The sequence below is a fragment of the Ambystoma mexicanum genome, chromosome 9, assembly GCF_040938575.1.
Source record: "Ambystoma mexicanum isolate Mex_15411 chromosome 9, UKY_AmexF1_1, whole genome shotgun sequence".
NCBI classification, from domain to species: domain Eukaryota; kingdom Metazoa; phylum Chordata; class Amphibia; order Caudata; family Ambystomatidae; genus Ambystoma; species Ambystoma mexicanum.
This window is the reverse complement of record NC_090931.1, coordinates 1030183431-1030200412: the sequence shown is the minus strand read 5'-3', so window position 1 is coordinate 1030200412 and position 16982 is coordinate 1030183431. Positions and strand designations below refer to the sequence as shown.

The following is a 16982-nucleotide window of genomic DNA, read 5'->3' as shown; positions in this document are numbered from 1 at the left end:
AAGCTCATTGCATATGTCCCCCAAAACTTCTTCCAATTCTACTGTGCCCAACGCTGCGTGCCCTAACCATGTGTAAGTGACTCCCTTTGCTCCTTCTCGCTTTAAAATGGGACTCCTAAATACCTGCTCTTTAGTCAAACATGCAGAGGTGATTTTTGACCTTATAGCTATGAGCAAATTTGATATTCTATGCCTCACTGAAACTTGGCTCTCTGACGTAACCAATTATGCCACTGCCTTAGCCCTTCCTGATGGTTATCAAATCTTTTGAACTGACCACCATTCCTGTCAGGACGGCGGTATTGCAGTGATTATAAGAGGCTCCTTGTCATAACATATTTATCACACATCACCTATTGATAACTGCCAACATACTCTGATCAAATTGCCCATTGACTCCAACACCACCATCTGTCTTATAACCTTACATCGTCCACCTGTAAGTATGCCTTTGTTCAAAGAACATTTGTTTATGCTTCTTGGTGACTTTATTAAACCCACATCCTATGTCATCATCCTACGTTACTTATAATGCCCAGGACTCTGAAACCACCAATCTCGTACTCTGATTAGAGGCCTATGGCCTACATAGATAAATAAAATTGCGCACTGTTAAAGAGGGACACACTCTGGATTGGATACTGTCTCATTGTTTTTTTTTTCTTTTTTTTACTAATTTGTAAATTATGACCTGCCTTTAGTCTGATCACTATCTTATTTCCATTTCACTGAACCGCATCTAAAATTGTCAAACACACAGTTAGGAATATTCGCAAAATGTCCCTCACCGCTTTCAGTGAACTTGCCCAACCTATGCTGGCAAACCTGTTGATCAATACAGAGATATTATCTCCTCTGTCACAGACACTCTTGCCCACCCCTCAACTAAATTGTCAAGACGGAGACACTGGGCCAACCATGGTTCTCTGACAGAATCCTTGGCCTAAGAACTCAAAAAGGAAAAGGGAACAGGCCTGCCAGAAGAACCCTTCGGAGGCTAATCTAAGCCATCACTCACTACAAAACCTCTGTCCTGGTTGCTAAACACGATTTCTATGACAATGCCCGATCTTACTTGAAAGAAAGGATTAAGCTTTTGCAGTCATCTCACGTTCTACGATCCAACAACTCCAATAAACTTACGCAGCCTCGTTACAAGCTTGCCCGCTTTGGTGGCACTAGCTTTGATTCTGTTGTCCCATGTTTCTGGAACTTTCTCCCTGTTTTTCTGTCCACCTGCTTTGAGCTTTCTTCCTTTAAGAAACTCTTAAAACATTTATTTTTAATTATTATGACTAGTGTCTATCAACCCCTGTGTCTTCCTGTTCTACCATTTGCTTCTCTCTACTAGGCTCTCTTACTTGCTGCGGACTGGGGCCTATGGCTGAGTTGCACCTTACAAGAAATAATTGTTGATGACCTGTCAGTTACCCAAGGTTGATCAAGAGAAAGCCAACCAATCAGAACCCACGATGTTAGGCTGCCCATTAGGTATTATGCCAACCAATCATTTTTTGTAAAGATTCTTGCTTGTTACTGTTATCAATTTAGAGGTGGTCTTAGAAGGAGTTATCGGACAAGCATTACCCAATCAGAACTTCAACCCCTATACAATGTATATGCAGTCACTATTATCATACAATCCTCATCCCCTGTAGGTGTTGTAAACTGATATTAGTACCCGGCGAGGGACAAACAGATTGTAAGACACAATCTGTTTGGCCCTCTATGGGTCGTTATCGGCACAATAAAGATGTACCTGTCTTCGAGGGATGCCTCAAGTTCCTTCCCTTTTCTTCGACTGGCCACCAGGGAAAGAGAGGCAATTTTTTGTTATTGTTTGTTCATATGTTTTTAATGGCCATCATGCAAAGGGAGAACGGACTACGTGCAGGCCCTTCGCTCCGATCCCTGGTGGCCATTTTTGTTGCTTAAGTTGACATAGCATTTCTACTCAATTTGACAAACGGCGTGTACACTGTTTCGATTGATTGATTGTTTATGTATTATGCGCTTATACACAAGTGTTTCAAAGTGCAACCATGCAAGGGAGGGGAAGACAGAGGGAAGACAGGTCAAACGACCCTACTAGGCATGGTACATTCAGATTATACAGGTGAAGAGAAGAGGAAATGCGTGGGGGGTAATTGTGACAAGTGCACCCAGTCCTGTCAGAACAAAGGTTAAGTGCAGAGAGATACCACTCTCATGGGTCATAACCAAAGTGCAGTAGTGCTGCGGCAAGTGTGCAGGAGACTGGCGAGGAAAGCTTAGACTTTTGAGGCTCTGAAGGTACACCATGCAGCCAGTCAGCATTTAGTACCCTCTGGGAAAACTACAAACAACTATGACTATAGGTATAGGCAACCCAACCTTTGTTATAAGCTTGTACTACACAGTTTTGTTAGCTTGTTGAGCAGTCAGGCTTATCTCAAGAGGGGAAATGTGAGCTGTAGTGGTGTTACAGGTATTCAAATAAACTCTTACACTCAAGGTTTCTTGCATAAACAATTAATAATTTATATAACAGTCAGTTATGAAGCTTTCTTCAGAAGGGAGCAATAGAATAGTAACACACAAATATACTTCAATACTGTACACTTTGAGTTTCTGAATCAGACAAGACCCTTTTGGGATGGCCCACAGACACAACCTACACCCACAGGTACTTCAGAAACAAGGGTGCTCGGGACATTAATACCTTACTGTTGGCATTCAGAATACTATTAAAAGTTGGTAAAAGGCAAAGGTTATTAGAACACAAGAGACCACAAATATTCTTAATGAACGCAAATACTTTTTGAGTTCACTAGAAGAGTCATTCATTTCAATAGGCTAAGCCAAAGTCAATGGGCAAAAGTCTTGGATAGGATAAAGCACTTCTGGTGAGTCAATGGAAATGTCTTTGCACAAGTTCTTAGGACTCTTTGATGAAAAGAGGAATCAAATGTAGGGCCACACGCTGATTAGACTTGTGAGTTGTGGAAGTTACAAGCACTTCTACAGTGAGAGGTAAGTTCTCTTAGTTCTCTTAGACTTGTTTTACAGTACCTTGGTAAAGAAGAAACGGTGCAGCTGATGACTTCTGTTACTATACAGCTCTGCAGATCTCACTGTTCCTGGGCCTCAGTTACGGGTACAGGAGGGAGGACATCGGTGGACTCCTGCAATGCACTGGGACTTCCAAAAACCGCAACCGGCAAACTTTCAGTGACTGTTTTGCATTTCAGCTACAGCAAATAGCAACAACGTGGTTCCTGTCTGTCTAGGCAGACTGTCCTTGCTTCTGGGGTCCCGCACTCTGCTGAGGTGGCTCAGGCTTGGTCAGTCCTGCTTTGTTGGAGTGAGGAGGATCTTCCAAAAGCTTTAGGCTAGCTTAAAAGTAACGCACACAATCTGGTGTCCCTCTCACTGGCTATACGGTTTCCTGCAGCAACTCTGAGGAAATTCAACTAGCTCTGAGATGGGTGTCCAGGTGGCTTACTTTGGAGTTGATTGGTCCCACCAACTCAAAGGGAGAAGTCGTACCTGCAGGGGCTTCTCTGTCGATACAAACCTGGCATTTCGGCACTGCAACAGGGCTTCACCGGCAAACCAATGGTCCAGGAGTTGCAGCAGGCGTCCTCTTCAAGCTCTTCTTGGGTTCCTTCGTCGAGTGGTGGACTCTGCCTTCCAAGCCAAAAGACTTGCCTTTTATTCAGTTCTCTCCCATTCATTCCAGCCTGGCTGTCACTCACCCAGCAGGATGGCTGTCCTTGCCGGACAGTCCGCCAGCCAATCACCACAGAGTGCATTTAGGTCTCATAGGAGACTAAGCACAGGGAGTTTTGCGTACCTCCCTCACTTCCTGCCTACCCCAGACACTCTGGAGCCAGAGGCGGGTTTCACTCCTGAAGCCCACCAAAGGCAAAATTAACCAAGAGATCAAACCTGGTTTGGCACACAGAGAAACTCTCTAGAAGGACCTTTCCACAAAGACAAGGTGAAAAAAGAAGACCGGGGACCATTTTGTCAAAGATGACATTGCGCCATTTTGAAAAAGATGGCTCCCGCGGTTAGTGATACCAGAGCTGCGAACAGCCACGGTAAATGCAAACCATGGTAGTTTGGAATTGAAACCACTGCCACCAGCCATTCAGTGAGGAAAGGGTAACATAAAAATGTTACTTGAGCATTTAGACACAGGGGATACTAAGTAACCCCTCCAGCAGTCTATTTTAAGATAGGGTGTGCTGGGCCTTGCAAGTACAATGCTAAGTAAAGTCAATTTCACTTTACTGCTATGGGAAACAGTAGTTGATCCCAGAGAAGGTATTTAAACCTTGGGAAATCTAAAAGACTTCCCTGTGCCACTGCAATGAAGGTACTGTGTGACACAATTGTAAAAGATGATGGCTATGGAGTTTGTTAGACTCCATAACCAAAAGAAACACAGAGGTAAAATTCACACAAAAATACATGAGAGAGTGGGAAAAAAGGTCACACTCTCGCCAGGTTAAAAAAATCAAGTCCTCAAAATCCAGCAAAGTTGCTGGGGGTCTCTAAGGTGGAGGGAATTATCACATTTTTGAGAATTCTCCCTAACAGTTAGCAGGGGAGAGGGAAAGAGAAGGAAGAGGCGAAGAAGAAGGCCTTGAAGAATATCTGGAACTTAAGGAGACCCAACTCAAGCCGGAGAGAAGCAGGGAGGCTGTTAATGAGGGAAGCACATGCAGTGAATAGAGATCTCCCCCCAAGTCTCAGCTTGGAAAAGCGGCTCAACCGCAGAGAGTTGGAGGAAGACGAGTGAAGGGCTCGGGAAGGTGAGTATTTAGGAAGAGAGCGTTGCAGATAGAGTGGGTCCAGGACCCAGAAAGCCTTCCGGACAATGCAAAAGGTCTTGAACATAATCCTTGCAGCCACAGGGAGCCAGTGAAGGCATTTTGGCACCGGAAAGATGCTATCCCTGGGCTTGAGGCCAAGGATAAGTCTTGCAGTTCTGTTCTGAATGAGTTGAAGAGGATAGAAGAGGGAAGGTTGGAAAGAGACTGCTGCAGTTGTGCAGCTAGAGAAGCCAGTGCTCCGGAGATGGTGAGCCTCTGAGGGAAGGTGAGAAACGGTAGAATACCCCACTGAGAAGGTGCTGTTGGTAGTGGGACCTTTAGATATGTCCATGAGATAAGACAAGAAGGAGAGATGGAGTTGAAGATAACCCCCAATGTTTTGCCCTGTTGGTATGTGGAGGACCAGGGCCAAGGGAGGATGGCCAGAAAGAAAGAGGGAAGGCGGGGGAAGGTTTCCCAATGAGGACAATCTCTGTCTTGTTGGCATTGAGGCAGAGGTTGTTTGCAGCACACTATGACTGAATTGCAGACAGACAATCAGGTATGATGGAGGAGGAGGCCGAGGGAAGCTTGAAGGAGAGCTGGGTGCCATCCGCGTAAGACTGAAAGTTGGAGGTGAAGGTGGCTATCATACAGGGGTAGGGGGGCCAAGTAGCCATTGAAAAAGCAGGGGGATAGGTTAGATCCCTAGGGAACGCAGCAAATGGAAAGAGTGATAGGGGAGAGGAACGACCCCAATTCCATCTGGGATAGGCGGTCAGAGAGAAAGGAGGTTAGCCACGCCAGGGCCTGATCAGTGATGCCCATGGTATCACAGCGATGTGCAATCAGGGTGTTGTGGTTCACTTTATCGAAAGCAGAGCAGAGGTTCAGTAGAAAGGGGACAGAGGGAGAGTTAGAATCAAGATTTGAGAGCAGATCTTCATGGGTGTACATAAGATAAGTTTCCGTTCCTCTGGATGCTCTGAAGCCAGACTTGTGGTCATGGAAGCAACCATCAGATTCATTGTGGAGGGTAAGCTGAGAAATAGCCAACTTCTCCAGGAGTTTTCCCAGGAAAGGAGTGAGAAAGATTGGGCAATAGTGCGCCAGAATGGAAGGGTCAGCAGAAGATTTTTTGAGGAGTGAGCGCACAAAGGAGTGCTTAAGAGCACTGGGGAAAACTCTGTTGGTTGGTGAAGGAGAGGTTGTAGAGGTCGGCCAAGACAGGGGCAAGAGCGTCAATGTTGTCCTTGGTGGTTTTGGAGGAGCAGGGGTCCACCTGTTTGAAGGAGGATTTTACAGCCCAGACTTGTCTAGTGACCTCCTCAGGTGTGACAGTGGAGAGCGAATAGAGGAGAAGGAGAGGGGTGGGGGTGGCCACAGTACAGTACAAGGGATATTGATGCGTGAGGTGGTAAGGAAGAGAGAGAAGATAGGATATCCTGTGTTTTTGAGGTGAAGTGTGCAGCCAGGGCCAAGCAAAGGGCCTGGGTGGATGCAATGGTGTAGGAGGCTGTGGTAGGGTTGACAAGTTCCTTGCAGACTTTGAAAAGTTTGGCTGTGTTATTGGATGCTGCTGAGATGCAGGCTTGAATGAAGTCTCTTTTCTTGGAGTGGATGCAGAGTCTATACTGCCTTTGAAGGAGGCGGCAGGCCAGTTTGTCAGTTTTAATATCCTGGTACAACGTGCCAGGGTACTAATAGAAATAGAACCCTCATAGGGGGACATTAAGGTCAGGTGATCCCCCCAGGGCTACATTAAAGCCCTTGCTTCGCTCAGGCTTGCAACTCTCGCTCCGGGCATTATTCGACATGTAATGTCCCTCCTCCTCAGGTTCTATTGCTTAGTTGTGTTATGACTTCATTGATGACACATTTGTAGTATTAAAGCAACTGTTTTTGATAAGTACGATGAGAGTGATGACATTTTATGCTTGATGCTGTCCCTGCTTTATCTGGATGATAATAAAGTGTGCCTTGCACTTTGCCTATTTCCGTTTTTGAGTATAATTTGATCTGGCTCCAGAACCTCTGTGTAATTTTGGGACTTTCCAGGCGATCTTAACATATATGTGTGCCAAATACTCTATCACCTATATTATAGATCCAAAGGATATCCCTGAACCCCCACCCATCACTGTAGTCATCATATCACACAAGAAGAAAACCCAATATTGGCGAGCTGCCTTTGTGAAATCTACAACTGGATGAACTTGAACTACCTCAAAATCAACCCAGGCAAAACAGAAATAAAGATCATCACAAAATACAGAGGAGACAACCACTACATCCCCTGGCCAACAGAACTTACTACAAAAAACCTGGGAGTCCTGATGGACAACAAACGTATTCTAGAGCCACAAGTAAACGCTCTAATCAAGAAATGCTTCTTTCTCCTCTGAGCAGTACAAAGGATCCTACCATTCCTGTCATTTGCCAACAAAACACTCACCATCATCGCTCTCATCATGTCCAGAGTAGATTGCACCAATAGCCTATATCTGGGCATGCCAGAATTACTTCTAAAAAAATTCCAACGCATACAAAATGTGGTGGCCAGATTGCTCGTCAAACTACCTCGACGAGAACACCAGTGCTGAAAATGCTACACTGGCCACCAATAAAACAGCAAATCATGGTAAAATCAAGGTCCATAATGCACAAAGCCATCCACAGCCAAGGTGCAGAGTTCCTAGGAGAAACAATAATGTACACTGCCCTACAAACCCACTCAGATCCAGCAACGACATCCGCTGGGAACCAAACCCATGCAACGAAAGAAAATTTGGAGGGTCCTCTTTCTCTCACCTTGCCCAAAAACCTGGAACGAGCTACCAAAGAACAAAATTAACACAAGCGATCTCCTCCTATTCAGAAAACTCCTCAAAATATTGGCTCTTCATCCCATAACTAGAAATAATGCCTATGGGGGCACATACACAAATGAAACAATGCTGAGAGAGGAAACCGATCCTCCCTATCTCCCTAAGCTACTGCCCATCAACTGAAGTAAGGGAAGAACAATCTACAGCATATCAACTTACCAATTGAAAGATAGATAGGCTAGAATCATACCAAAGAACGATCAATGAGAGATCAGGATGGAAGGGTTAGGATGATATGTCATAAACACATTAGCCTACAATGTAAACACAGGTAGCAATGGTCACCAACAGGAAATAGATAGGAAGGGAGCAGATGATTTCAAAAATACAGCACCATTACCAGAGTGGGGTACAATGCACGCCTCAACCTGGTACACAAAGGTTGAACATAACACTGCTGGGAACTTGCCACACCATCACTCCCAACAATTAGATGGACAGGAATGAAAAAGGGAAAGAATATGCCTACTCCTTAGGACAACCATATATATAGAACAAGAATCATAAGGACTAAGAGACATATAAACCACTAAACCAAAAGCTCACATTTCTGCATACTAAGCTCACAATCCACACAACCACCTTCTCGCACAGCAAACCGCAAACACTTCACCACACCACAACAACAAACAAACAACACATAACGAACACCAACAGGACACGAAGACTCACATTGATCCGATATTCACACCCAACCTCAGCACACAGTGAAAAAACCAAACTGAAACTGCCAACATGACATCACCTTTCTCAATTTCCTACTCCCTCTTCACCCCACTAACACCACCCGCCTTATTTTTTGCAGATCCGCCTGAGCGCCTGGGGACCAATTCCGGCGGTGACCGTACAAATACCTTTAACATTAACATTAACATATCACACCTCCGAATCTATTCAGAAATGTTAGTTACCATTGTTCAACATTCAGGGACATAAATGAAAACTTGCTACCACTGATCATCCTTATGAATACAACACCACATTTCTCCCAGAAAACAATTGTTATTATATAGTTAAGATTTGCTTTACTTACTTTGGATGTCCCTTTGGTAGAAAAGTACAAGCCTGATCGGCGTAAATAAAAGTACATTTTTTTCCATGATTTCTTTCCATTATCTTTTCCGTGTAGATAGCCATGAATTTCAGGATATGTACTTGAGCTCAGCAACATCTAGAAATACATTGTTTCAAATGAGGATATTATAAAAGAAATATCAAAAACCATATGAATACACAGCAGCCCTCTTCGTCTTGAAGAGTGTCTGTGTTTGATCATGGAGAGTCATTTCATGTTTTCACACACCAAGAAATGGCAGAGTATAGTGGCAAATGGCGCTCTCTACTGAGTTTCTGGTTACGCAGTGAGTATGTCAGGTATGGTGAGGTAAGGGAAGTGACAGATTTAAGAGGATCGGCTGCACAGGCTGAAATGATAAAAAGTGCATGGCCTGACCGGACGCGGGAGGCCTGGCATGTAATGGGGATGAGGATTGAAACAGTCAGCAGAATCTGGGATGGGCTTGGGAGTGAAATTGTGCCACTTAGATGCTTCAATTTATTTGTATTTACAGAGTCTTTTTTAATATTGTATTTGAATGTTTGGACTACAGGTCAATTGGCTAGTAATCACACAGTCTCCTTATGAAATCTTGCTAAGAATTGCTTCACTCATGATTGGCGCCACCTGCTCATTACTATCCCTTCAAATAATTATGTAAAAACGGTTTTCAATGTTCATAATTAATCGCCTAAAATAAACATTGGTTGGCTAACCCACGACTAGTATAAATGTAAATAATGCAAACATTAAATTTTTAATGGCATATGAATGGTGATTCAAAATGCAACTGACGGGGGCTGAGCTGTAAAATTGCATGTTTTTGCGTTCGCTATATATCTCATTTTTTAGGGAATTGTAAAATACCCCTTCTTCTCAGCACGAACCTGTCCCTTGTTAGCCACGGGATTCCCATGTCTCGAGTTTCTGATTTACAGCAACATATCAGATGTTACTTTGAATGATTTTCAAAGTCAATATCGTTTGATTAGCATGGTGCGTTGGTGGGTTTACGTTGCACACAGCAGGTTCTTCATTATCAGTTTAATAACGAAGCAAACATAGAACATGTTTAAATAGAGTTGGTACTGAAGTTCGTGAGAACAGCCAGAAGAAACAAAACGCATCCCGTTGTGGCCTGCAGTCAGAATGTGATGTCTCCAGAAATCTATGTTGGGGAATAAAAATAAAAAAGGGAGTGTAGCAGCACCAAACTATAGACTATGGGCCTCATTACGAGTCCGGCGGTAACCTAGGCGGTAAAACCGCCTGGTTACCGCTGGACTCGTATTACCATTCTGCCTCCGTGATTCCCGGAATTACCGGGCATTACAACCCCGGTTTTCCGGGAATCACAGAGGCGGAATGGTGTTAATACCCATTCCCATTGAGTCCTATGGGGCTCAATGGGAATGGGGATCTGGAAACAACAGCAGCATCTCGTAATGCTGCCAGTGTTTCCTCGTCCACTTGCAGGCGGGCGGTGTTAAACCCGCTAGGTCAAACCTGGCGGGAACATCACCTCCCGCCTGCAGGAGTCAGTATCAGGCGGTCCGGAAACAACGGTGGCGGCGGGTTTACCGCCACCGTTATTTCCGGACAGCCTGATCCATAGCAAGAAAGGTAAGCATGAGCCATTATCTTTAATAACACACATGCTGCCATTTTCTGTGATGATTCCTGCCATCATTGTGTTTTCCCCTGTGCTGAGGTTCTAACATTGGGGCCTAAACTCATAAAGTATTCCCCATTTCTAGGAGGAAAAAATCTTGGCTCCAAAGGAAGGCGGGTGGTATGCTCTATGTTAATGGTCATATTATCATATATGGAGTATGGATATTTGTCTTTGAATTTTTGTGTTTATTTATAGTCTATGTTCGTCAAAGCGCTGAACAAAAATATAAAACGGTACAATAATGAGTATACGAAGGTAAAAATGACAACACACAGATTGCTCGAGACAGAAGAGGTTAACAGAAAGCCTTTTAAGCAGGAGCGAAACAGTCGAAGTGTGGGAGAAGAACAGATAGAGAGAGGTGGAGAGTTCCAGTGTTTGGGTCTAGGAGAGCAAAAGAACGCAATTGGCATTGGGCACAGGGGGATTTCGGGACGTCAAGAAGAAATGGGGGAGTGCAGTGTGACAAGAGGAAATCAACAGGAGCTAAGCCGTGTACAACAAAAGAACATGAGATTCCAAGGAAAGCCAAGACAGAGAAGCAAGGAAAAAGAGATTGGGGATAGGGGAGAGAAAATAAAGTGTTTATTGATTGCATAGTGAAAGATGGAGTAAGATTGGATTTCTAGCAGGCAAGTGAAAAGTGAAGAGTGACAAAGACATAGATAGAGCGGAAACAGAGACAAAGATTTTGGAATAATCAGCATAGAACTGGGAATAGAATGAAAGCAATAATAGAAGAAAAAGGGGCAGTGTAATGAGAGAATAAGAGAGGACTGAGGCCGGAACCTTGAAGCACACGGAAGTGTAAAGGACGTGAGGGAGAGCGGTTACTGGACCAGGAGACTGAAAAAGTTTGATTAGATAGATAGGAGTGAAACGATTGTATCACAGAACTGGAGATGCCCAAGGATGGGAGTGTGTTAAGAAGGGTGGGGCAATTAAAGGTTCAAAGAAAGGCAGCACAGATATTTTTCAAAAACGTTTTTTTTTTCATTTGTTTTGGTTTAGAATAAATCTTTACAAGTCATACAAACAGGATAGTTACACAAAACATTTAAAGCATTTTTTTAAAATTCATACCCTTAACTTTCTATAAAAATAGGTAAAAAGTCGACACATTTAATTTAATTTAATTATTAGCTAAAAAACAATTATTAATTATTTTAAACCACACATTTTTAAAAATAGCAACCTCCAAAATGCAAATTTATTGGGTAAACCACTTTGTAGACAGGCAATTTCATTGGTGTTAATTTCGTTCATGCATAATCTCATACATTTATCGAGCATTGTGATCAAGAAATTTCGCACATAAAAGTTCTACTCCCGATTTTTTTTATGTGCCAATCGTGTCTCGAATACAGTAGATGTGCTGTAATTAAATTCCAACTATATATCCAGTCATTTAGCATATTTCTTAATTTTACTTTTTCTGGATTTTGAATAAGCAGCTTCACATTTACTTCAATTTCATGCATTTTTCCATTAAAATATTCCACACAGTCTTTTATGGGAAATCAACCATATGATGCCATTTCCTTTCCTAAGTGGATGTACAAAGTTTCAGGAGCGGAACAATGCATTTTCCTGTACAATGCCATGGTCATATCGAATAACCCCCATTGGGATGCACTGTGGCAAGAAGTAAAGCACCTTCCTCCAGATCAAGACTTCACAGGATACTAGCTCCCCAGTAACATAGATTGGGAGGGCTTCCAGGCTGCAGACTAGTTTTGGGTTCACTTTCTTTGTATAGAATTTTAGCACAGGTAAGAATGAAAATCTACCAAACTTCCGATCTATTGCCTTCACTTGCCCAACTAGGGTAAGTGCTATTGTCTTAAGCCAATCTCTACGTAGTGATATTCTTGGATACGCCAATATTGGAACACCTAAATATAATATAAAAGTTGCTAACTCCAGTTGCTCTTCATTGATCTACGAAGCATGCATACCTCTTGTGCCCTGTTTACAAATTGTATTATCTTTGTTTTGGCAGGATTGATGTTCAATTTACATCCAGACATGAAGCTATCAAAAGCTAGGTGAAGGTGCTGGAGGCCAATAGGAATCCTATTTAATATTATAAAATCATCAGCATAGGCAATCCAAGTTACGCACATTTCCCCCAACTTAGGGTTCACAAAAGCAGCACCTTGCAGGGTTTCTCTAATGTCAGACACATATGTGCGCACCCCTGCTTTAGTTCATATCTGCTCCTAATATCCCTGGACATTGTACCTTCTACATTCAGTCTGGCCTGAACAGGGGTATCTGTATGGAGGTAGACCAGGATTCGTAACAGCCCCATTGGCAGACCCCAATCTTGTAGCTTAGCCCACAGCAGATTGTGGTTTACCAAATATTTAAGTTATGTAAAGTATGTAAATTGATTGCCTAATCATTCAATTTAGCTTTACAGGTAACACACCTATGTACAAAAAGATGACCTGGCACAGTGAAGCTATAGACATTGACTAAGGGGATGAGTCCACACTGAATAGGCATTCTTGAAAGAAAATGAATAGCAAAGGTAGACATAATTTCGCAAGTTCAAATATACATTTATAAAGACTCAATCCTTTAGGATAAATTACAAATGGTAAAGCCAAAGCACAGTTTGCTAACAAGCACTATGCCATCAATGAGTTGACAAAGGTGTGAGAGAATTCCCAACAGAAACATTTCAAAAGAGAGAAATGTATCATTAATCAAGGGTGTCTAATCGTCTCATTAGAACTAATTTAGGAAATTATACATTTTTCAAAACATTTGAATTCACTCATAGGGCCTCATTACGAGATTGGAGGTAATGAAAAAAGGAAGGCGGAATGGTAATAGCGGCATCGTTAACGGGTCCGGGGCATTCCGACCTGACAACCCGCCAATACCGGCACCGCCCATACTGTGCCCCCTCATACCGGCATGGGTGCATACACGCGGCCCTTTGGGGAGTTAATACCGGCATACTGGTAATACGAGGACATCACAACCCACACGGGCATGCAAATACCGGCATCCCAAAGCCGGTAATCAGGGCCTGCACGATGGCGGCCATACAGACATCGCGGACCACCTGTAAACAGCAATCAGCAATCAAGCCAACTGGCACAGGTGCACACAGTCACCACAGGCGGACTCAATGGAGTCAGGCCCTTTATAAAAGGAGTACACCCACACACCACACTCCTTCCTATGCCAAAATGCTACCACTAGCTGTTGCAATCATGGCACTGGAGGACATGCCTATACTGCTACAACTACAGCAACAGCAGCAACTACAACAACAACTACAGAAGCAACAACAGGCAGCACAGAGGAGAGGCAGGAGGAGAAGGAGGGTGAGACAGGCCCGGCAATTTCCACCAGTGTAGCCGGTAATATCTCGTAGGCACCTACCAATCCCTCGCCTCAGACCCAGCCCATTCAATCTAACCCCTGACCAGATCCACACCCTGTACCAGTTGGACAAGGACACCATCACCACCATAGTGGACATGATAGGCAACGACATTGCCAGCCTCATAGAAACATGCACTGCCATCCCCCCACTACTAAAGGTGGTGTCTGTGCTACACTTCCTGGCCACAGGCACCTACCAGCACAAAGTGAGGCAGCTGCATGGCATTTCACAACCACTATTTTCACTCATGCTGACCCAAGTGCTGGATGCCCTCCTGAAGCATGCTAGCACCCACATATCCCTACCATGGACTGCCCAGGAGATAGCCGACACCAAAGTAGGCCTCCATGCACTGGCAGGCATGCCCAATTGCGTTGGTGCCCTGGACTGCACCCATGTAGAACTGGTAGTCCCTCATGCCGTAGAGGCGGTGTACCGCAATAGCAAGCAATGCCACTCCATCAATGTGCAGATGGTATGTGACTCCAGCAAGAACATCACACATTGCTGTGCCCTATTTCCTGGATCAACACATGATTCCATGGTGCTGCCTAACTCCACACTACCCCGTCACATGGAGCAGCATGCTGGACCACGTGCATGGCTGCTTGGTGAGTTGCCTAACTGGCCCATGACAGTGCATCGGGGTAGTGATGTGTTGGGATACATACTCCACCTGGATGGGAATGGGGGAGGATGCATACTCCACTTGGGTGGGAATGGGGGGGGATGCATACTCCACCTGGGTGGGAATGGGGGGATGCATACTCCACCTGGGTGGGAATGGGGGGATGCATACTCCACCTGGGTGGGAATGGACGGTGAATGGAGAGTGCACGCAGAGCTAATGACTCCTGACCTGAACCCCCCAACCCCAACATGACACATCATTGGCACACATCTGACCATTAACGCATATAAATGACCACATGAAAGACACACAACATGGCCTCCATGTGTATGTCAAGTAATGCATGACTAAACAGGATCACAACTGTGCCAATGTGGCTAGAGTGACCATGCACAGTGTAGTATAAACAGCATAAATGGGAGGCTTAACATTGTCATACAACCACAGTACATCCTCCTCAGCATGCATTATTTCACCCTGCATCATCTACTCAATGCCATCCAGACTACCACACCTCATAGCAGTATAGAATGCATCTAGATAATATTTGTGCATACGTACAGGGACATGTGCATGTCCACACCAAATAGCTGCGGGCATGACTATCAATCCTGAAGGTGGCAGCTCAAAGTGACACACACCTATTTGTATGTGCTTGCAGGTGATGGAGGATATCCCTTGAAGCCATGGTTACTTACCCATGTGCGGAACCCGCGGAACAGCCATGAAGAGGAGTACAATCGGGTTCACACCCATACCCATGTTGTAATTGAGCAGACCTTTGGCCTGTTGAAGGCGCGGTTCCGCTGCCTAAGCAGGTCTGGTGGAGCACTCCTTTATAGGCTTGAGAAGGTGGCAAAGATCACCATGGCCTGTGTCATGCTGCACAACATGTGCGTCCGGAGAAATGTACCACTGCCACCTGACATTGACATGCATGCACTGGGTGAGGATGATGAGGATGGAGACGGAGGTGAAGCAGCACCCCTGCCAGCTTGTGATGCACAGGATGGGCATGCAGTACGCCAATCACTGATCCACGAATATTTCTGAACCACCGGGACTTTGATATATAAGTGTCAGTGACACACTGGGTCCATATGGACATGCACACATGGAATGTTGGGAGTTGGGCACTGAACACTGTCATGCATTAAATGGATACACCCGAAATGAACAATGTCCAGGCATTGAATGTTTCTTCACACAACGGGTGTATTGATGCAAACTAAAAAAAATGCGACAACCCCCCATTCCTCCAGTAAACTCCCAAACCCCTCCAGTAAACTCCGGAACTCCCCAGTAAACTCCCAAACACCCCCAGTGAACTCCCCCTAATGCTCCCATTCACCCCCCAACACCATCTGAGCCAGTCCCATTTTTCTCCTACACTATTTGCGGGACTTCTTGCTGTCTGGGGGCAGCTTATCAGTGTGCCTCGCACTTCTTCTCGTAGGACACACAGGGCTGGGGGGTCCAGAGGAAGTGGGGACAGAGGAAGCAGGTGTGGTGGCTGGTGAGGAGTCGGTGGGGATTTCCATGCCTGCTGCAAGTCGTGGCTGTTGCATGTACAGCAGGATGGATGTTAGGACCTGTGTTATGGCCCCTAGACAGTCTCTCATCAGTGCTGCTAAGGCATTGACTGCGGCTGTGTTGGCTGTTATGGCGGCTGTTTTCCCCGCTATGGCTGTGGCTATCTCCCGCCTGGTGTCCTCGCCATCCGCGATGTATTGGCGCAGCAAGTCCAACATCGACTCCTGCCTGGCCTCCACCCTCGCCAGCCATACCTCAAGGCTGTTGGTGGGTGCAGCAGTGGTCAAGGGTGCTGTCACAGGGCCTGCATTATCAGTGCTGTCCTCAGGGATGGGGCTCAGGTTGGTATCATGCAGGCAGGGATCGGCACTGCTGTAGGTTGGTGAGGGCTGAGATTGCGGCGGGTGGGTAGAAACACAGGGCTTGGGGAGCGTGGAGATCCCACATGCCTGACTCCTTCTTGGTCCACATACTCCTCCACGTCATCTTCGGTGGTGGCCAGTGGTTGTTGGGCCTCACCTTCCACTGGTGTAGGTGTGGGCAGCTGGGTGTCCACAGTGTCAGGCGCACTGGGTGTAGGGATGGGCTGCGAGGGTGCCCTGGAGGTGGTGTTCTAAACTTAAGAGTAGACAGAGTATTCTAGGGCTGTGGAAGCTCTATGAAGAGAAAAAGGATGAGCCTGTGAGGCAGGGCAATAATACAAACAATGTGACAGAGTAGCTCAGTGCCCTGCCTCCACTGTACAGAGTTTACCCAGTTTTAAGACCTGCAGCACGGTATACAAACCCACAGGTTTGGTGAAAAGGGAAAAATGAAAAGCAGGGAGATGAGATGGGAGGAGAAACCTAACAAGGGAGGCAAGAAATATATGACGGACATAGAAAGAAGCAAACAAAGCACACAATAGGTGAAGCAGAGAGAGTAATTGAGAAGGAAGTACAACAAAAGGAAAGAAAAAGGGGATACGTGGATATGAAAGAGGATACAATT

The 16982-nt window shown here is 45.0% G+C and overlaps 1 protein-coding gene across 1 annotated transcript in view; it reads right to left on the bottom strand.

Annotated features, from left to right (window-relative positions):
- GRB14 (growth factor receptor bound protein 14) overlaps positions 1-16982 on the bottom strand; it is a 1091974-nt gene that overhangs the window by 331307 nt on the left and 743685 nt on the right. The window contains exon 5 of the mRNA XM_069616312.1: positions 8724-8861. Within this exon, the coding sequence (XP_069472413.1) occupies positions 8724-8861 (138 nt within the window). The remainder of the gene's footprint in view (positions 1-8723; positions 8862-16982) is intronic.